Source organism: Notechis scutatus, chromosome 1 (genome assembly GCF_049901735.1).
Source record: "Notechis scutatus isolate UNSWTSFEM ecotype Mainland chromosome 1, rNotScu1.2, whole genome shotgun sequence".
Classification (NCBI taxonomy): Eukaryota; Metazoa; Chordata; class Lepidosauria; order Squamata; family Elapidae; genus Notechis; species Notechis scutatus.
In genome coordinates this window covers 151,713,909-151,736,696 of record NC_142009.1, presented here as the reverse complement: position 1 = coordinate 151,736,696, position 22,788 = coordinate 151,713,909, and the positions used below count along the sequence as shown (strand labels likewise).

Genomic DNA, 22,788 nt, shown 5'->3' with positions numbered 1-22,788 from the left:
TTAGCATACAAATTGAGAAAGGAGAAAGAATCAAGGAAAATATTGCAATTAATAGATGACCAAGGCCAAGTTTGCCATGGTACCAAAGAGAAGAAGGAAATCATTCGAGACTTCTATGGGAAATTATATATGCAAGAGAATATTGATGAGGAAAGAGTTAAACAGTACTTACAGAATGCTAATTTACCTCAGATACCTAAAGAGACTGAAAAATTTGATGGAAAGCAATATAACGATGATGGAGTTAACTGAAGCACTCACGAAGCAAAATAATGGAAAGGCACCAGGCCTAGATGGACTTCCGGCAGAATTTTATAAAACATTACAAGAATCGTTGAATCTTCCATTGCTAGAAGTTATGAATGAAGTTATGTTAAAGAAGAAGATACCTAAATCATGGTCAGAAGCCTATATTACACTTATTCCAAAAGAGGAGGCCGACCAATTACAAATTAAGAACTATAGGCCCATTTCTCTACTAAATGCAGATTATAAAATCTTTGCTTCAATATTGGCAGAAAGACTTAAAAAATATTTAAATAATTTTATCCATCCTGATCAAAATGGATTTCTGCCAAAGGGACAAATTAAAGACAATATGAGAGTAATCTTGGACACCTTGGAATACTATGAGGCACATCCTGAAAAACAAATGGCTCTGATATTTCTAGATGCACAGAAGGCATTTGATAATGTGAATTGGTGATTCATGTTATTACTGTTGGAACAGATGGGTTTTGCTAGAAAATTTATCCAAGCAATAGAAGCTATATACTATAAGCAAACGGCAAAGGTAATGATAGAGGGAGAACTGACAGACTGTATCAATATAAAAAAAGGAACAAGACAAGGGTGCCCACTATCACCTTTGTTGTTTGTGTTAACTTTGGAAGTGCTAAACAGAAATATTAGAGATGAAAAGAATATAAAAGGAATGAAATTAAAAAGGAAGAATTTAAGCTGCAAGCATTTGCAGATGATATGGTTTTCATCTTAGAAGACCCTTTAGAAACAGCATCAAAATTGATAGAAAAGATAGAGACATATGGAAAGGTTTGAAAATAAATAAAGATAAGACAAAGATCTTGACAAAGAATATGCTATTAAGACAAAAGGAAGAACTAGCAGACCTTTTGAAAATTCAGGTCACGAATAAGATCAAGTACTTGGGGATATATTTGACAGCAAGATGTAGTACATTAAAAGAGAATAATTATATCAAACTTAAACAGCAGATAGCGCTAGATTTGGCGAAATGGGAAAATTTACAACTGTCACTAATAGGAGAATCTCAACAATCAAGATGAATATATTACCCAGAATTTTATATTTTTTCCAAACAATTCCAATTAGGCTTGGAAAAGACTACTTTGAAGATTTAAATAAAATTGTGTTGAAATATATATGGCAAGGTAAGAAAGCGAGAATAAAGTTAAAACTTTTGCAAGATGCTAGAATTAGAGGAGGATTTGGTTTGCCTAATTGGGAGTTGTACTACCAAGCTACATATCTGATGTGGGTTAAGGAATGGATAACACTAAGAAATACTAGATTGTTGATATTAGAAGGACATGATTTGTTGTTGGGGTGGCATGCTTGTTTATGGTATAAAGGAACTAAAACACAGGGGTATTTTAGAAGACATTATATATGGGAGTCTCTGTGGTTAAACTGGGAGAAGATTAAAAGACAATGTTATTTGAAAATTCCAGTCTGGTTATTGACTATTGAAGCATTTTCTTATCCTATAATATACAAAAAGGAACAAACAGTTAGATATGGCGAAATATTGAATGAAAAGGGTGAACTTAAATCTATGCAAAAACTAGAGGAACAAGGTATAAAGATGAATTGGTTTTCATATGCGCAAATACATACAAGGTATGACAAAGATTCTAAAACAGAAGGTTTCTATGATAAATTGACTGACAGATAAGATTTTGACAGGTACTGATGAAAAGGTGATTAAAAAATTGTATGGATATTTATTAGAAATTAAAACTAGATGAAGAACAAGTTAAAGAAACTATGATTGCTTGGGGGAAGAATTTTGGATATGGGATTGATCTAGAGAAATGGCAAAAATTGTAGTCTCAAAATTATAAAATGACAATGTCAACAGCATATAAAGAAAATTTGTATAAGATGTTTTACAGGTGGCATTTTCCCCCGACAAGAATAGCAAGAATGTTCAAGAATAAATCCGAAAAATGTTGGAAATGTAATCAGACACCTGACTCATTTTACCATATGTGGTGGACTTGTGCGGATGCTAAAAAATACTGGACTAAAATCCACATGTGGTTGGAAAAAATGACAAAAAGGCATATAGACTTGAAACCAGAGATATTTTTATTGGGAATTTTACCTGAAATATATAGTAAAGACTTGAAATATCTGATTGTAAATGTAATAACAGCGGCTAGGATTGTATTTGCTAAAAACTGGAAAAATGAGAAAATATCATCACAGGAGGAAATTATTAAGAAAATATTGGAATGTGCAGAAATGAGTAGATTGACATTTGAAATTAGAGAACAAGAGGATCAACAATTTTATAAAATTTGGGATCTTTTCTATCAACGGTTAGACAATAAAATACAGTAATGAAATATGTAGACTTTTAGAAAATAATAAATATATAAAGATGTACTTCTTTCTTATTATATCTACAAAATGATTTTAGGATAGATTTGGGATGATAATATGAACTGTTATAAAAAACTAAGTAAATTATGATTATCTTGTAAAACATGAATGAATAAAAGTATAGTCAAATGATTGATTAATAATGATACTAAGGTATTTAATTTTTGATTGACAATATGAGATCATATGCAATGTAATTGTAACTGAAGACTACGAAATGGAAGCACAAAACAATTTGTAAACCAACCGGCACACTGTATGTACACTTATGGAAGATAGTTTGATGTTTTTATGTTTTTATGTTTTGTTTGTTTATGTTTGTTTTTAAAAACCAATAAAATTAAAAAAAAAAGAATCACTTATTTGTCTCCATTTGCACTGCATATTTGGAAAGAACATTTTATTCCTGTTAATTTAATGAATGCCCATTAAGTCCTCAGCCTGGTTTTATTATTTTAACTAGTCATTTTGATATGGCCTTTTGGCTCCTGACAGGAATTTGCATTCTTCATGTTTGTTGCTAGCTCTGAGACCAATAGTAGGACTGCTCAAAAATCAAACCTATACTTCATGAGAAATATCAAATTAAAATCTTACATAATGCTTTTTAATGCAAGTAATACCCTGCTTTTGTTTGCTCTCTGCATTGTTGCTGCATTGTTGCTGCTTAGTGATTTCCTTGCTTTTTTTTTAGAACAACACAATTCTTAATTATGTCCAATAAAAGCTTAAGATATTTCATCTCATTTTCTTTTCTGCCTAAAAACTGAATATCTGACGTTTTGGCTGTATGCTGTTTCTAACCTGAACATGAAACTATTCGGTGTTTACCTTTTGTAATAGAGAATAATAATGACAAAATGTCTTGCTTTGTACCCCCTCTTTTTAATCTCCTATCCTTTTTGACTCCATACCTGTCTTTTTTTGCACAGCTTCTTCCAGCCTGCAAGTCCATTATTTCCTACTATTCCAATAACGTCTTCCATTTCTTATTGGACAAGCATAATTATCTTTGCTTTTTAAAAATTATGAATAAGGCTGTTTAATCCAGTTGGCACAGGGAGGAAAAAAAACTAGCAGCTCCTGGATCACATGTAAATTCTAAATGTATTTAGAATTCTAAATGTAAATTCTAAATTCTTGTAGCCTCCAGTCATCCATCCATTCAATTGCATTACTGACAACAAATAACTAAAGCCTGTGTTTGATTTATGGTTCATTTTGACAGAAAAATATATCAGTCAACATGGTTTCCCACTCATGATTCCAGAGGGCTACGTATAAGCTTTCTTTTATGCTTAAGGTACCAAGAAAACGTATCTCAGTCATCCATGTGTCTATTGGAGCTTTCCAAAAGTTCCATACTTGACATTTTAGTGACTACGATACTACCATTTTCTGAGTACATCTCTCAGTCACTGAAAGGTTGCTCATCCCTGTGTGGCAAACTCTGCATATACATCTCTGTATGCCCATCATGCATCAACTAATAGGCCCGTGCCTTTTCTTCTATGTTAATTTGCTTCTTCCTGCCTTTTCATAAAATAAATGTATGTGTTCTATTTAAACTTGAAAGGCTGTCTGAGCTAAATCTCACCTGTCACTTGAGCATGAGAGGTTGCTGAGCATTTCTCCTGTCATTTATGAGTTTTGTCAGAATTTTAATTCATTCCTATTTAAAAGGAAGAGAACTGACACTTTTCAATTTTTTTGGTGTTGGGGACGGAAGACTCCTAAGAATTCCATGGACAGCCTCCAAAAGAAATCAATGGATACCCAGATTACACTATCACCTGGTTAGGTTTTAAGGCACAGATATTATTTATTTATTAAATTTATATGACACCCATCTTATTGTTGGAGCGACTCTCAGCGGCATCTAAATTTAATAAATAATAAATTAATGATATTCAGTCTCTTACCTTCTCCCATCCCCACCAGATTACTTAGTTTGCTTTTTGGTTAATTTTTTAAAAAAATGGCACAGTCATTCATTTTCAAGGGGGAAAATATTTTTTATAAGACCGGAGTTAAGAAAATTTTTCAAAGAATAGGCAGACATTTTTCTTTCTCTCTTTGCAAACAAACCTCTGAATATTAGTAAAGTTTGAAATAAAAATACAGACTTCTAATGTAATATTACTGCTATTCATCTGTGTATTGGAGACAGCACTATTTTTTACTCCATCAATCGGGGTGGGGTTCAAATTTCTTAACAACCGGTTCTGTGGGTGTGGCCTAATTTGTGGGTGTGGCTTGGTGGTCATGTGACTGGGGTGGGAGTGGCTTGCTGATTGGGCATGGCTATGTGGTCATGTGATCGGGGTGGGCGTGGCTATGTGGTCATGTGATGGGTGGGCGTGGCCATGTGGCTGGCAACCCAAATTTAAGTAGTACTCACTTAATGACCAGGTGCTCGCTTAGCGGCCAATTGCTTAGCAAGTGCTTTTTGCCAGTTTCCAAGGCCTGGGGCGGCCCTGGCAAGGCCCAGGGAGGTGGCTATGTAGCTGGCAACCCAAATTTAAATGGTCTTCACTTAATGACCAGGTTACTCACTTAGTGGCCAATTGCTTAGCATATGATATAAGGATTAATGCAAATTGGAAAGGAAAGAATGCAGAGATTGTGCACAAGTGATTTGTACCAACCAACATACTATGTAACTGAAGATGGTTTATGTTTTATGTTTTTGTTTATGTTTAAAAAAAATAAAACACTTTTATTTTAAAAAAATCATTTATGTATGGATGCAACTTCTTGTTACATTGATGTTGCTATATATTGATTTAAGCAGAAACAGATAATGTATAACATCAATGTAACAAGAAGTTGCCTGTCTCCCTTTTGGTAAGTTGCTTTTTGTATTTATGTATTTATTTATTTTTTTTATTATCTGTTTTTGTTTTTATTAATCATAAAAACAAAAACAGATACTAAAGAAATAAATAAACACATAAATAAACATTATTTTACTATTCATCTTGATGTTTCTTTAAGCAAAGAAGAAAGAAACATCAAGATGAATAGTAGAATAATTTTTATTTGTGTTTATTTATTTCTTTAGTATCTGTTTTGTTTTTATGATTAATAAAAACAAAAACAGATAGTAAAAAAATAAACAAATACATAAATATAAAAAAGCAACTTACCAAAAAGGAGACAGGCAAGTTGGCTAGCCAACTATGCCAGGGTCCTCCTCAGTCTTCCAGCTTGCTGCAGCAAAGATGGCCGGCCCAGGAGTCGGCTCTCAACTGGGCTGGCGGCGGAGGTGGCAGGAGGAGGTAGGGGACCGGGCCAGCAGCAAGAGTTGCTGCTTTGCCTCCTCACTACCAATCGGTGATGGGAAGGCAAGGCAGCAACCCTTGGGCCGCAGCAGGTGAGGGAAAGTGGCGGGCCAGCAGCCTAGCCAAGATGGTAGCCGCCATGTGGGCAAGGCAGCGGCGCCCAGTCCGGGAGTCAGCTCTTGACTTGGCTGGGGGCGGCGGCAGTGGCAGGAGGAGGTAGGGGACCAGGCCAGCAGCAGGAGTTGCTGCTTTGCCTCCTCACTACCAATTGGTGGTAGGAAGGCAAGGCAGCAACAATGGAGGGCCGCGGGAAGATGGGATGGGGAAGGCAGGGAGCATCAGCAAGGGTGGTCGACCAGGACTGGTGGCGGTAGGTAGGCAACCAGGTTGGAGGTCGTACTTACCGATCTGCGTCTTCGGAGGCCAGCAGCTGGGTAGGCAGTCCGGGCGGGCGAGGATGGCTAGCGGCGGCGGCGGGAGGCAGGCAGGGTAAGGCAGGCTGGCCAGGTGAGGACGGTTAGCAGCGGTGGCGACCAGGGCTTGCGGCTTGCCCTCACTCAGCAGAGCGGCAGAAGGCAGGCAGGGACGGATGGTTGGCTGGACTGCTGCTGCTGCTGCTGCTGCTGCTGGTGTAAGCGATGGTGCCATGCAGGTAAATTTTTGTAATTAGTGCACATGTGCTATAAGTAGGGCCGGGGCGGGGAGCGCGGAGGAGGATGAGAAAGGGATTTCCGTGCGTACACAGTTAAAAAACCAGTTTAAAAAAAGTTATTTTTACTTTGGGAGCGGTGGATAGGGGCAGGGGCCGGGGCAGCGAAGGGAGGGGTGGGGGGGGAGAATGCAGAAGGGATTTTCGCGCATGCGCAGTAATAAAAACCGGTTTTTGGCCTGTAGGAGCGGCAGAGAGGGGTGGGGCCAAGCAGGGGTTGGTTTTACTGGTTCTTAGAACTACCGGTGACATTAACAACCAGTTCCATAGAACCGGTGTGAACCGGTAGAAATCCACCCCTGCCATCAATCAAGAAACAAAGCAGGCACTTTTTAAAGCAAAATACTTCATTAGAAGGAAATATTCTTAAATAACGAATACAAATTTTCAGTCAGGTGGGTGAGTGGGCAGGGTACCAAGAAGAAATGGAAACTGCAGCAAGTACCATTGTAATCAATCTTTAGTGAGTAATGGGAAAATATCCCATATGCATGTTTCTTTAAGATTTAAGAATTAATTTGCAGTACTTTTCTTTCAGTCTTCCCCCCCCCCCAAAAAAAAGACTAAGAAAGGGTGGTGGTGTTATTATTATTATTATTATTTACTTAATTATGGAGCCATTCATTAGAATACTTTTAGATGGAAGACTCTGAACGTAGCTGCCAAACCATGACTAGACTTTCATTCCTCTACTTCAGTGTTTTTCTGTACCTCTCTAAGTTTCTATACCATTTCTTTCTTTTATGGAGCTCATTAATCTAGGTAGAGATCAACTTTGAAACACTTGGATAGGTTCTGCAGGTTTTTGTTCACAAACAATGCACTTAAATATTCATTCTTGCATACTTCCCTCTCACTTACAGTATAAGCAGTTCTGTTTATAGTTCATGTGGCCAGATACTTTTTCAGACATGTCACTACTTTCTAAGAGCTTATGTTGTGTTCATTAATACCGTGTTTCTCCAACAATACGCCCCCCCCATAGCATGACCCAGCATGTTTTCTAGGCATAAAATGAAATTAAGCCCCTCCCCCCAAATTTAGACCTAGTTTAAAACATGCGAAATTGGGGGGAAGACAGGGGGGAACTTGCCATTAGGAGTTCCCCGCGAGCACCTATGCCACATCATTAGCCGCTCCTAACACCATGGTGGAACACGGAGGGCTCCCTTAACCCTCCCTTACCCGGGTCAGCAGGCGGGCGGAAGTTACGGAGGCAGCTCCCCCACCCGAGAAGCAGCTGAAATGCTTCTACGGTTCCCGCCACTGCTGCCGCTGTTATTGGAGATGGCGCTGGCGAGAGAGGGATACCTGCAGCTCGGCCTGGGAGCTTGGAATGCGCACCAGGACTTTTGCAAACTTGCAGAGCCCAAGGCTGGAGCACCAAGGGTAGCAGCAGCAGAGACGCTCGCTCGGCTCTTCTCATGCCCACCCAGCCGCTCGGGATTAAACCAAAGCGCAGCATGCGACACTCCTAGGTACCTCAGAATCTTTTTTTCTTGTTGTTACAGAGACGGGGGGAAAGCGGGAGCGACTCAGACGCTGTTGTTGAAGACAGTGCTGGTGTGCGCAGGGGGGGGGAGAAATTAATTCACCCCCGAAAAGACGTCCTAGCCATTTTTTCGGGGGTCAAAAAAAAAAGGCCCAGCTTTATTTTGTGAGAAACATGGTAGACAAATAGATAGTTAGGGATGAGGAGACTGTATCATTAAAAAGCATTTTATGTATGTGAAGAGGGCTAGTGAGTTTGATTTTTGGTCTTGAAACACTCTGGTGCTTTGGAGTCTTAAAGACCTGTGAATGGGTGGCAAAGAAAATATTTAATTGACCAGTTTGGAGAGGGGGTAGAAGGAAGGATAATATTTGATTAGTTGAATTGATTGGCAGGCATCCCAGAGTTTTGTGCCACTGGAGGCAAAAGGAAAACAGGATGATAACTAGGATATCAACCAATATTAAATTACTTTTGTTTTATACCTCATTAGGACGTCTCAGATGATGGAACAAACGTCTCACCTGGAAAGAGTCATTCTAATGTTCAAAACTCATGTAGGGATTATGCTGATCAAAATGCACTTTGTTGTAACTCTCAATGAAAACTGGCAGGTTCAGTACATAGGACACAGATTATACAATATTTATTCCTTGACTTCCTCTTCAGTATCTCACTGGGAAGGTGTTCTCTGAGTGTTAAATGGGAAATCCTAATCTTGTCTACTTGGATAAATATCCAAGGGAGATAAGTGAGACGTGCTTCTCCATCAATAAAAAGGGTATTTGCTAGAGGGGACAAGTCTTCCTCAGAGGCCCATAAATGTCTGCAGTTGTAATTCTATGAAACCAAGTGATTTTAGCAAAGCAAGCATGGTTTAATACTTCACAACTTTACAATAGAAAAATTGCACTGGTTCCCAATGTTTGTTTATTGCTTATTTCAGTTAGCCTTAATATAACACAGACTTCTGATAGCAACTTTTGCAGCAGATCTGGTAATTCAAATATGTTGTCCTGCCAATATTTTCCCCTTAACACATTCTTAGATATTTATGCTTTGTTTACTTATAATATTTGTAGAGCACCCCACCCATAAGACTCAAGCATACACTGAAGCATACATGCTTGAAAAATAAACAAAAAGCAATCAAGGTACAACAGAACAAAAACAAACGTACATTGCAGAATACCCACAGTTAACAAGGGCTCAACAGCACAATTAATACAAATACAATAACCTTACTAACTTGCAGAATCCCAAGAGGGAGATAGCTATACAACCTCCATGGAAAGCATATGCCAGAACATGAGATGTAGAAAAGGCCTGATACCTGTCCTATATACCTCCCAGGGACAGGGAAGGGGGAGTTTCAGCAGGCCCACTTAGATTGGATGGCAGAATCAACTGTGGGAAGGAGGTGTCTGATATATACAAACTCAAAGACACCAACTGATTGGGTACATCAGTGGTCAGGTTGGAATACCACCCACCTAGTCAAAGCTTAATTAAACTGTCTACTATCGCCCACCCTTTCCTAAGATCTGTTATCCCAACTCCCTTTTTGTTTCTTATTTTTTATTTTCTTATACATCCCATTATGACAACGTATCTAGTATTGTGTTCTGAGTCATCATCAAAAACAACAAAATCAGTAACCTTTTTTTTTTTTATGTCACATGTATTCTGGGATTCATTTCACCAATTCTGTTGTGGTCATAATTAGAATAGAGCTCCTGCTAAGATATATTTAAGCAAATGCATAGTATACAGTAATGGTTGCCTCTCTCTCTACAGTCCCTCTCAAGCTTTGCTGAGGCAACTTCATCAGGGGTGGTATTTAGCAGGTTCAGACCAGTTCTGGAGAACCGGTAGCGGAAATTTTGAGTAGTTTGGAGAACCGGTAAATGTCACCTCCGAGTGGAGATTTTACACTATCCTTCCCCTGCCACGCCCACAGAACCGGTAGTAAAAAAAATTTGAATCCCACCACTGAACTTCATGCTGTTGTAGAGTCAAAAACTTTTATGTGGATCCAAAGATATGGTAGGCAAGGAGAAAGGCACTTCCTACTAAGGAAGGTAAACCAATTCAAACATTTCATCACACAGAAAGAGTCCCTCAATTCTCAGGCCAAGAAAAGTCAGGGAGCAACAGGGTATTAGCTGAATTGGATTCTTCTGGAAAATTCAGAATGGCCAAGTTTCAATTTTCAGAAACCTGAAGTAAGAGCTATAAGCAGTAGAACTTAAACCTTACTTGAATAGAACACAAAATGCATAGGCAAAGTATATGTGGTACCTTGCTCACTAGGATCTCGGTCCTAGTGGACAACCATTTAAATATGAACCAACAGTTTGCAGCAGCTGCCAAAAAAGCCAACACAGTCCTAGGCTGCATAAACAGAGGGATAGAATCAAGATCATGTGAAGTGTTAATACCACTTTATAATGCCTTGATAAGGCCTCACTTGGAATACTGTGTTCAGTTTTGATCGCTATGATGTATAAAAGATGTTGAGACTCTAGAAAGAGTGCAGAGAAGAGCAACAAAGATGATTAAGGGACTGGAGGCTAAAACATATGAAGAATGATTGCAGGAACTGGGTATGTCTAGTTTAATGAAAAGAAGGACTAGGGGTGACATGATAGCAGTGTTCCAATATCTCAGGGGCTGCCACAAAGAAGAGGGAGTCAAACTATTCTCCAAAGCACCTGAGGGCAGGACAAGAAGCCATGGGTGGAAACTAATCAAGGAGAGAAGCAACTTAGAACTAAGGAGAAATTGCCTGATAATTAGAACAATTAATCAATGGAACAACTTGCCTCCAGAAGTTATAAATGCTCCAACTCTGGAAGTTTTTAAAAAGATGTGAGGTAACCATTTGTCTGAAGTGGTGTAGGGTTTCCTGCCTAAGCAGGGGGTTGGACGATCTCCAAGTTCCCTTCCAACTTTGTTATTCTATTCTATTCTATTCTATTCTATTCTATTCTATTCTATTCTATTCTATTCTATTCTATTCTATTCTATTCTATTCTATTCTATTCTACAATAGCCTAAAATAATAAGGCATCCAGTTCTCCTCCCCTCGTCTCAATTCTCTCTCTCACTCTCCCCCCCATCTCTTTTCCATTTTATTCTCAAAACAATAATTTAAAAGCAATAAAACCCATAGGACCTGCCACTTACTCTAACCCAAATCCTGGGCAAAGAGTCAACTTTTTAGGATTCTTTTTAACATGGCCGTGTGTGTGTGTGTGTGTGTGTGTGGTAGCTATATTTGGAGATAGGAGATGTTCGAGAGGGCAACTGCTGCAACAGAGAGGGCATGCTTCTTAGATCCCAACAGATGTCACTGCATAATGGAAGGGATCTGTGCAGCTCAACTCTGCTGGATTGTATAAACTGAGCAGAAACCACAGAAGAGAGATTACATCATTAACTATATCTAATCTGTAAAATACATTCATTGCCTCCAATGTTATTTTTTATTTAACTCTTTAATGACAACATCTTGTTAGTGGTCCAGTTTTAGCACCCAAGATGGAATAGAGTAATTAGCCAATCTCCAGCTTACAGCACTACAGTATGATCCAAAGGTATCAGAGTAAATGCAAAACGTTGTCTATTTTTGTGATGGAAGTGAAGATAATTGTGCCTGCACTTGTCAAACATGAGATGTTTCAGCAACAGAACCCTAAACTGTATACTGCAGATAAAAGGGGACCCAAACATCCGTTTTTCATTTGAGAGCAGTCTCTTATTTTTAGAAAGACAATATTGCCAAGAAAACTGACCAACAAATTTATCAACCAACCAGCCAAGCTAGCTATCTGTTGAAGGGAGGATTGGACATTAACTTTTCAAATACCCCATATCTCAACCTTAGGTAGAACAGATGGTGAAGTATAATGCACCCACTGGGTGTTAAATGCAAGCTGTAAGGGACAGAAAGGGGTTAGAATGAAAGGTACAAATAATGAAGGTACATTTGATTTGCCTTGCTTCTGATGAGGCATAAAATAAAATGTAAATAATTTCTGTGCAGAGGAAATTAGCATAATGGTTTTGGCATTTGCAGCTTGAATGAGTTTGCATTCCCTAAGCTAGCTCTGCGGAAAAAAAGAAAGAAAGAAAAAAAAGAATAACACCATTTACCTGGATTTGCAGGAAGGATTATATCAATTCTATTATCACTGTCAGTAATGAAACACAACTCTGATACCATTAACATCATGCAGAATAAAGAAGGTGTGATTAGTCTCAACTTGGATTTGCAATGCAATAAAAAAATATATGAAAATGTTGTGAAGTTGGATATGCGCAATGAAGAAGATAAGTGCTATAACCTAAGTTTCCAATGCAGAAAAGTGTCAATATTATGAATATGGTTTTGCAATTAAACCACCTTCTCTGTAAGTTTATTGTTACAAAGCTATAGTTAGCAATGACCTGGATTTCAGTAAAGACCATGGCTCATTTTTATTTTAAATTATTTAATTTCTGTATGGATAGAAAACCTTGTTATTAACAGTAAGTGCTTTAAAATTAGGAAACATCCATTTGATGACAAACAACAATTGCATAGAATCACTGGGTGCAAGCTAGACACATGTATGACATGCAAATGAACTTTTTTTAAGAAAAAAATTCTTACAGTGGAATTGTCAACTAGGTCCTTAATACATTGCCAAATACCCATTCTTCTAATTAGAATACTATTTATTTTCCCAAAATATTTTGAATCAATCTCAGAAAACATTTTTAAAAAATTCTTATTGTCCTGTATTTTGAAGAAGGAAGGAAGGAAGGAAGGAAGGAAGGAAGGAAGGAAGGAAGGAAGGAAGGAAGGAAGGAAGGAAGGAAGGAAGGAAGGATGTACATGCCTATCAACAAAAGGAGACATGTAATTCATAAACATAGTTTGCTATCTTACATTTACACACTATCCTACCTTTATCTTCTCCTTTGCTCTCCTGATTAGGTTTATCTACTTCAGGACTCAGAGGTTTCTCTTCCTTTCCTGTCTCCTCCTGGGTTATCAAAGTATCTGAAAAGAGGTGTTGGGTGAGATTATACGGAATAATGTCCAGGAGATACCATCAGTATAGTTTACAATATTTCCCCCAAATAATACACCACATGGTTATAAGGTTTGTACTAGGTAGTATGTTGCTGTAGTCAATCCAACTAAAGACCCCTCACATCTTGAATTAGTCCATAAAACCCAATTTCATGAAATGGCTATCAATACATAGTTTTCTGTGTATAGGACTTGAGCGTAACTCTTTATGACACTCACTTGTCAGTAAACAGTTTGCCCAGTTGGGGAATTTAATTTAATGTTAAGTGGTTCAAATCTACTGGTTATTTGGGCTGAGAAACATTCAGTACACAATATCTAAATTTCTATTAAATTCAAAATAAATAAAATAGGTATATAGAAAAGATGATTGGGCTATTCAGTAAAACCTAACAGGATTTAACAGACACAGCAAGGGGAATAATACTTATTTCCATAAAACCATGGAAATTCTTTGGAATATATAATTATTAGTTCTTGCTCAGGGTCCCAAAGTAGAATCTCAAAAAGACATTTGTTCCCCAGATCTATATTAAAATACTAGCCGTAATTAAAAATAACGTTTCAAATGGTATGGACTTTATAAATAATTGATTGAACATTTTGAACATTTCCCCTCTTCCTTTGAACAAAAACTACCTTCAGCTTCCATGTAAGAGATCTGAGAATCTGCCTCAGTATTCATTTCAACTTCTGAGGAATCATCTTGCAATCCTATTGTATTAAAAAATGGAAAATGTTGTCAGTATGATATTAATGTGTATTTTTAATTTAAGAAATGTTTAACAATAAAAAGGCTACTTTATTTCACTGAAAGGAAGATGTTCTTCTATTTAAGACAGTCCTCCCATACAGGAAGATAGACACAAGATGCAAAACCTCCGCACATTGCCCAGTTCCTACTCTGATAACTAGCAGAACTGAAATCAATTTAGCAAATGAGCATGTCTGTCTGTCATAATTAGAGTTATAAAGAGGGACTAGGATATTTCCAATGCTCTTCTTGTTTTTTTAATCTGGATTAAGGACAGAGAGAAACAAACACATGCCACAGGCTCTTCTCTAGAAAGGCAGGGTTGTTGGGAAAAATGGTGGTAATTGATATTAATAAAGGAGAATATTTGTAGTTCAGGGTTGAAATCAGGGGTCCTTGGTGCTCTCTGAGCTTGGCTGTTTTCTTGCAGACATTTCATTACCCGAACTAGATAGCATCATCATGCTGGTGAATGGAATTAATCACTATTGAATAAAATGAATTGTCTGTAAATTAATAGTTTGCAAAATCATTTTATTCCCCACTTGCATAGAAATATTTCACATACAAACTATTGTACTTCAGAGAGGGGATGAGAAGCTATCTGGGCTCATGCATCCTTATTGTGTACTAAGTACCATTTAGTTTGTGATGCTTTCTCTAAGACAGGGGTATCAAACTGGATTTCTTTGAGAGCCGAATCAGCATTGTATTTCTTCTTTGTGGGCCGGATGGGGTGGGGTGGGGGAAGACGGGCCAGATGCCTCCTGCAGCACCCTGCCGGCTCCGTTTTGGCTGGCAGCATGCTACAGGAGGCTGTCCAGGCCAAAAATGGGGTGCGGAGGGGCACACGCAGCCCCTCATGCCCCATTTTGGCTGCCAGAGGCACCGCGGGCCAGTCATTTGCTATTTCCAGGCCAGCCCCGCAGGCCGGATTTAAGCATCCCACAGGCTGGATCTGGGCCACAGGGCTTGAGTTTGACACCTCTATTTGGAGATATCTATAGGCTTGGCCTTTTTATTGGCTGATAGAAGGCTTTGTGATGGGTTGCAAACACAAGGGACCCTCCCCAATCTTGTGCTATAGCAAATCTCACACACTTCAGTATCTTTTACTCCCAGGTAAGTTTTGCATAGGAGTTTCAGCCTGCTGCATGCTAGCTTCATTCTCATTTCATTCCCATCCATCCATAAAAGCTGAGTGTAGTAAAGACTCTCCTTATCCATTGAGATAGCATTTTTATGGCCTGAGATTCTAATAAGAGAGAGTAACAAAGAGAAGGAAGGGCAATGATACATGTCCCTATGGACTTATGATATATAGCAGCTTCTTCCCTTCTTTTGCTCGGCTTCATATCACTTGTTTTCAATTGCCCTCTTATTAGTTGCCTTTCACCTTTCCTGTTCACTTTCTGTATTTTCAAAGCATGCAAGATGAACCCATTCTTAAATCACATTTGGGGAGAAAAACTCATCTTCATTTCTAATAAACATGATACTGATCAGAACATGTGTACAAAATTAGAGACTACACTACTGAAATTGATTATTGAAGTTTTGGAGTGTTGCCCTTAGCCATGTATGAAACAAGTTGATTTAAGATGTGAAGAAGCAAATTGATATTATTAATGAAAAGAACTGTTGATCCCATCAAACTATTTATTATGATTCTGTAAAGGCTTGTAGAAGACATACCATCAGCTTGATCTTCTTCACAGGTTGCATGAGGCACTGGATTAGGCTCTTTTGTATCTGGGGATTCTACAGAAAAATAAAACAAATAAAAATGACTTTGCTTCTCTATAGATTTTCTGAGCACTTTTTATGAAGCCTCACAGTTTTAAAGGTATTTAAAATAATGTTCACAATGTTTGATTGATTGACATTATATTACATTAAATTACAATGAATACAATTATTGAATTTTTAATATAAAATACTGAAACCACTAACAAATTTATGAATACACTTTGATTATATTCTTCTTCATCAATTTTGTTTTAATAGAATTTATAACAATCATATTCATTCACCCGAAATTCTGAAATATCTCACTAAGCAAAAACTCAGAATAAGGATTATGCAGATAACAAAAATTGGTACTTAATTTCAGGATTACCAAGGCAGAGATGTTATAGTTTTGGTGATTTCACAATTAACTCTTTCCCATAATAATAGAATGAACTGAATTTTACATGGAAAATAAAATGTAACCCACACATCCTTGTATTTTGGAACAGTTCACTCCAGACAACAATTATTCAGCCTCATGACCTGGGTTGTCTTGTCAGCATTCGGATCAGAGGTGGTATTCAGCAGGTTCTGACCAATTCTGGAGAACCGGTAGTGGAAATTTTGAGTAGTTCAGAGAACCGGCAAATTCCACCTCTGACTGGCCCCGCCCACATCTACTCTCTGCCTCCCGAGTCCCAGCTGATTGGCTGGGTCTTCTTTTGTTGCCCTGCACAGGAGAACGGAGCTGGAAAACAGGTTAGTGGAGTGGGGTGGGAATGGAGATTTTACAGTATCCTTTCCCTGCTACCCCCACCAAGCCATGCCCACAGAACCGGCAGTAAAAAAAAATTGAATCCCACCACTGATTCAGATGGTCACCTCCAAGGAGGAAACCACAGTGCTCTCCTTTTCCTCTCCTGGAAATCATTTCAGGAAAAGCAGGTAAAGACTTCTTTTTTTAAATAATTTTTTTATATCAATCTACACATACACAACAATACATTAACTATATGGCATCAATATATCATACATTTTAGTATAGGCAAGCTTAATAGTACAAATCATATTTCTTAATACCCACATTCACATTAAATCAAAATCCTTCCTTGTTTATTTTCAACATTCCAATACTCTCTCCTAATGCCAACCACCATATCGGTTAGACATACCTAATAATTTCATTATTCAATTTCCTCCTCAATTTTTTTTAAAATAAAAAATTCTCATTTGGCAAGCAGTGTGGTTCCAGGTTTCAATACAATACAAATCATATTTACCTATTCATTTTGTTTGTTCAATTTCATATCACATTACCCTAATTAGTATCAAATATTAAACTTATCCAATTCCAATTCATATTATAACTTATTTCATTCATTAGAGTATTCTTATATCTTATTTTACAATATTATTTGAAATTCTCCTCATTTCTATGTTAATTTCCCATATTACCTTTATCTGTCATATTTGCAATTTTATCATTCCTTAGTTTATTAATTCAAAATTGTCCCCTCCAATTATTGATTCAAGCCAACCATCTTCAATTTACCTTAATACCATCTCCCTATTTACTATATAACATATATGGTTTTTTTGTCAGATTCCACATTACATTTTCTCAGTCACCTTATAAATCATCTATACATTACAAAAATATTAGTCTAATCAATTAATTATAGCAACTGATGTTAGTCCTTCCATAATAGTTCTCATTTCATCATCTTCCCCCCTTTTCTTATACATCATTAATCATCAATACATGATATTTGTATTATAAATTCCCAATTCCATATTTATTCCATTAAATTCCATGTCTAGTATAACAATAATTCTTTAATAACAGGAAAGAGAAAAAAAGAAAAAGAAAGAAGCTAAAAGGAAAAAAACACACAATTCTTATCTATTTTCAATACTTATTCATTTATATCACAACTTATTACCTTGTGGAATCTCCTTCCTATCCTCTTTTTTTATTTTACCCATTATGTCATCATCTTCCCCCCTTTCCTTATACATCATTAATCATCAATACATGATATTTGTATTATAAATTCCCAATTCCATATTTATTCCATTAAATCCCATGTCTAGTATAACAATAATTCTTTAATAACAGGAAAGAGGGGAAAAAAAGAAAGAAGCTAAAAGGAAAAAAACACATAATTCTTATCTATTTTCAATACTTATTCATTTATATCACAACTTATTACCTTGTGGAATCTCCTTCCTATCCTCTTTTTTTATTTTACCCATTATGTCTCGTTCTTTTAACTATATAGTTTCTTTTCATCCTTGTTTGCTTCCTGATTCTCTTTATTTTCTGGTCCTTTCTTTTAATTCCCCCTTTCCCCATTCTTATTCCTTTCCATTTCTCATTCCAATTATTAACTTTTTCTCATTCCCTCTTTCGATTTTTCTTTTGAACTTTCCTTTTCAGCTTTTTCCCTCTCCTTTTTTTTCATTTTCCAAACCATTTTCCCTTTTATTATCACATCACAGGTAAAGACTTCTTACATGTTATTTTTCCAATTCTAAATAAACTAGAGGGGAGAAAAGGCCTCTAGCCCATGCTCAGCCTTTACTTTTTCTACTCCCATGAAAAAAATTCATATCATTTCTAGAAATAGCCAGCTTTGTAAAGAAGACTTGGCCTGTACTCTCCGTAAATAAACCATTGAATAAACTTCACAAATAAAACTACACAATCTAGGAATAACAGCGTAGATACGCAAAGGAATTTTGTGCAGAACAAACTCCTTCAAATCAAGCATCTGGTGCTGAATATGTATAAGTCCTTGCTTGATCAGCTCAGCATGCAAAACCCTTAACAGAACTTTAGCCATGCTTGGAGGATGAGGATGGGAGTAGAAAGAAGGAACTAAATCTGAATCCTCTCTAATCCCAGCTTCCTTGTTCTGTTGTCAAAAAATGCAAAATCTCTGCACTGAATATACTTTTACCTTTAACATTGTGATGAAGATGGGAGTCTCACAGTAAGTGAGAATCTCAGTTGATTTTCCTCCTTTTGAAACTTAGCCATCTTCAAATATCCCATGGTTAAGCTTTTTCATAATTTAGAGACTTGGAGTCAACCAGATTAATGGCAAGATATGGGGTAGTTGAAATGTAAAATACTTAGAGAAGACCAAGTTGCCATTCCTAAATGTGTATATCATTTATTAAATAATACACTCAATAACTACGGTAGCTGTCGTAATGGTATGCAATCTATGCCATAAAAGCCATTGTTATTTCAAAACATCAGCCTTAATGCTATTTTATCTCCAGCTGGGTCACATCCATACTAAAACTTGGACTAATATATCTAGCAGTAAGCAATGAACTAAAGAATAGCATGAAAGTAACAGCTTCTAAAGGCTGCCAAATACAATCATTGTGGGATGTATGGGAAACCTGGGCAGTTAACATCTGATCAAAGTTTAATAATCTGTAAAATGGGAATGCATCAAAACTTGGTGATTTTAATTAATTGTAAATAATTCCCCAAGGCAAATATTTAATTACCTACACAGCTTGTTTGTTCAAAGACAAAGTCAAAAGTTGAAGTAGAACTCTAGTATACATATTTTTCAAATCATTTGTTCTTAAGCTTCTCAAATTAATCTACAGAATATTATTAATTGTATTTTAAATGTAAAATGCTTTCTGCCAATACTATCAAAATAAGAAAGGGAAAGAGACTTTTGAATTAAACCACGGAAGCAGAAAAAGCTAGGCAATTTAAACAATCCTGATTAACAGTATGCTACAAACAGGGAACAGGTGTACAGCAGAAAAGTGCCTGCAGAGCAAATAACTTCAGACTATTCAAGCAAGCCAAGCCACAGGAAAGGGAAAGAAAGGAAGGAAGGAAGGAAGGAAGGAAGGAAGGAGAATCTCATTAAATAATCAGTAAAGTGATGTACCTTGTTCCAAATTTATCACACATTAGGCATTTGCTAATTACTAGTCACAATACTAGCAACTAAAATAGACATTAATTCACATTTTGAACAGCAGCAAGGTGATCCATTAAAATATTTTTGTGTTGAAGCAAGTGTTGCCAGTATTCAATATAATCTCTGTATGATCTTTTTTTCATTGTTTCTATGTCAACATTAATAAACAATTCAATACAAATAGACAAGAATCAAACCAATTAATATATATATGGTGCCCTACAGTTAGTCCTCAACTAACAATAATTTGTTTAGTGATTGCTCAAAGTTACAATGGCACTAAAAAAACTGACTTAAGTCCTTGCACTTAAGAGCGTTGCACCATCCCCACAGTTATGTGATCAAAATTTGGATGCTTGGCAACCAGCATGCAATTATGATGGTTGTGGTGTCCCAGGGTCAGGTGTTCATCATCATTTGTGACATTCTTAGCCGGCTTCTGTCATGCAAAGTCAATGGGGGAAGCCTGATTTGCTTAACAACTATATGCTTAAAACTTAACAATGTTGATTTGCCTTCCAGGTAGCGGTCAAAATTTAAGATGGCAGTATGCCAGAAGAGAAACTATACTTAGTGCTGGAGATTTCTTTCATATAGGATAACAGCCTTCGACTGAGGAGGCAAAGTTGGAGTTTCAGGCTTGCCTTGAGTGCAGTCTATGTTTTTGAACACTGCAGTCTAGTGTTTTTGAAGCTGTTTCAGCAGACTTGGATGAACTCACTGATACTGTGACATCTGTTTTTGTGAAAACATGTGTGCCGACCAAGAGTTTCATCATATACAGTAATAATAAACCTTAGTTCACAGCTAAGCTCAAGTAGCTACGTCACGCCAAAGAGGAAGCCTACAGGAACAGAGACATGATGCTGTGCAATCAGGCCAGGAATATATTAACAAGGAAGATCAGGGTAGCAAGGAATATATACTCTGAAAGCTGAGGAATCAGTTTTTAGCAAATGAACCAGCAAATGTGTGGAAAAGCCTGAAGAATATCATTGCCTACAGCAGATTTCTGTCCTTTACTGGAGAAAATCAGCAACTGGCAGAAGACTTATATGTGTTCTAGTGTAGGTTTGAGAGGAAATCACTGTCAGCTATCATTACCCTCCCCATTTCTGATAGACCAACAGTAGCCAAATCTCCTTCACCTATCTCTATCCTTCTGGGCCTCCCTCCACTGGTGATCCTAAAAAAAGATGCAAGAGGTCTATTTCACAGACAAAAGATTGGAAAAGCATCAGGCCAAGATGGAGTAACTCCTTCTTACTTGAAAAGTCTGTGCTGATCAACTGGCCCCCATCTTCATGCACATCTTTAATAAATCACTAGAGATGCATTATGTTCCTTCTTGCTTCAAATGCTCTACTATCATTCCAGTTCCCAAGAAACCCTCCATCAAGGAGTTGAATGACTATAGACCGGTTGCTCTGACATCTGTAGTTATGAAAACCTTTGAAAAGTAGTGCTGACCCACTTGAAAATCATCCTGGATCTGCTGTTAGACCCTTTAGAGTTTGCCTACCATGCAAATAGATTGGCAGCTGATGCTGTCAATATGGCACTGCACTATATCTTGCATGGATCCTTTTTGTAGACTTGAGCCTGGCATTCAATACCACCATTCCAGAAATTCTTCACTCTAAACTGAATGGAATGCCTGTCCATTCTTGTTAGGTGGGATTATAAACTTTCTGGCAGATAGAAAGCAACAGATGAAGCTAGGAAAATCACATTGGATACCAGAGCAAGTAGCACAGGGCTGTTCTCTGTTACTCTTTTCTCTCAGTACCAACAACTACATCTCTAAGGATCCCTCTGTTAAAATACTGAAACTTGCAGATGACACAACAATCATTGGTCTCATTTGAGATGGTGATGAGTCTGCATATAGACAGAGGTTGAACAACTCATCCTGTGGTGCAGCTGGAACAATCTGGAGCTGAACACGCTTAAAACCTGTAGAGGTGAGATGGATTTTAGGAGGAGCCCATTTATTCTACCATCTCTTACTATACTAGATAACACAATATCAACAGTAGAGTCCTTCAGGTTTTGGGGTTTTATAACCTCCCAGGATTTGAAATGGACACCTAACATTAGAATCATCATTAAAAAGGTGTAACAAAGAATGTTTTTCCTGTGTCAACTCAGAAAGTTCAGGGTGCCCCAGGAGCTGTTGATGCAGTTGTACAGAGGAATTATTGACTCTTGTCATTTATACTTCTGTAACTGTCTGATTTGTACAGCAACCAAACAGGACAAATACAGACAATACAACGGATAGTTAGGACTGCAGAAAAAAATAACTGCAACCAGCCTGCTTTCCATTGAGGACCAATATATTGCATGGGCCAGAAGAAGGGCTGAGAAAATATCTACAGCCCTTTTACATCCTGGACATAAGCTCATTCAACTCCTCCCCTTGGGACGCCACTGCAGTGCATTGCATGCCAAAACTACTAGATAGTTTTCCCCTCATGCCATCGCTCTGCTGCACACCAAATTCCCACAGTACTCTCTTAAGTATAAATTATATTTACCCATGTAGATGGCTGTATTACTATTATCCTTCTCATCTTTTCTACTACCTCATTTTATTGATATTATTATAATTATTAATACTCTGTTATTTAGCATGCTTCTGCACTGGAGACAAATCCCTTATGTATATAATGATAGTTGGCCAAATAAAGTATTCTACTCTATTCCACTATGGTTAGATTTAAAGTATGAATTGGACTTTTATGCATAAAGGGCTTAATGAATGTTTTCTGAAGTAGGAACATATATATCTTTGTTTTACATGAGCTGAACTACTGATCCAGCTAGTGCATTGATTTGTGTCAGCTGGAATAGCTTTCTGGGCCTTCCAGAACTTCACCAGATAGTCTTTAAACTGCAGGTTCCAGTAAATGAACCTTTGAAATACGATGTAAATATCAAGCATATAACCAATATAGTTGCCTATAATTTGAAATGGATGATCATATGTCCTTTTCCCTTTCAATGCTGGAGGGTTATTTTAATTTGGGAGGGTAGGGTATTGTCCATCAGTAACTTGGAGCAGAACCTTGTCATAAAATACAATTTCATTAGGGAAGATAAAATTGAAAATCAGATATTA

At 37.3% G+C, this 22,788-nt stretch overlaps 1 protein-coding gene across 4 annotated transcripts in view; it reads right to left on the bottom strand.

Annotated features, from left to right (window-relative positions):
• The window catches only part of MACROD2 (mono-ADP ribosylhydrolase 2), a 1,127,501-nt gene that overhangs the window by 66,661 nt on the left and 1,038,052 nt on the right, over positions 1–22,788 (bottom strand). For all 4 annotated transcript variants that reach the window (XM_026668493.2, XM_087948725.1, XM_026668495.2 and 1 more), the window contains 3 exons: positions 15,667–15,732; positions 13,857–13,931; positions 13,089–13,184 (listed from right to left, as the gene is read on the bottom strand). In XM_026668493.2, coding sequence (XP_026524278.2) covers positions 13,089–13,184; positions 13,857–13,931; positions 15,667–15,732 — 237 coding nt within the window. The remainder of the gene's footprint in view (positions 1–13,088; positions 13,185–13,856; positions 13,932–15,666; positions 15,733–22,788) is intronic.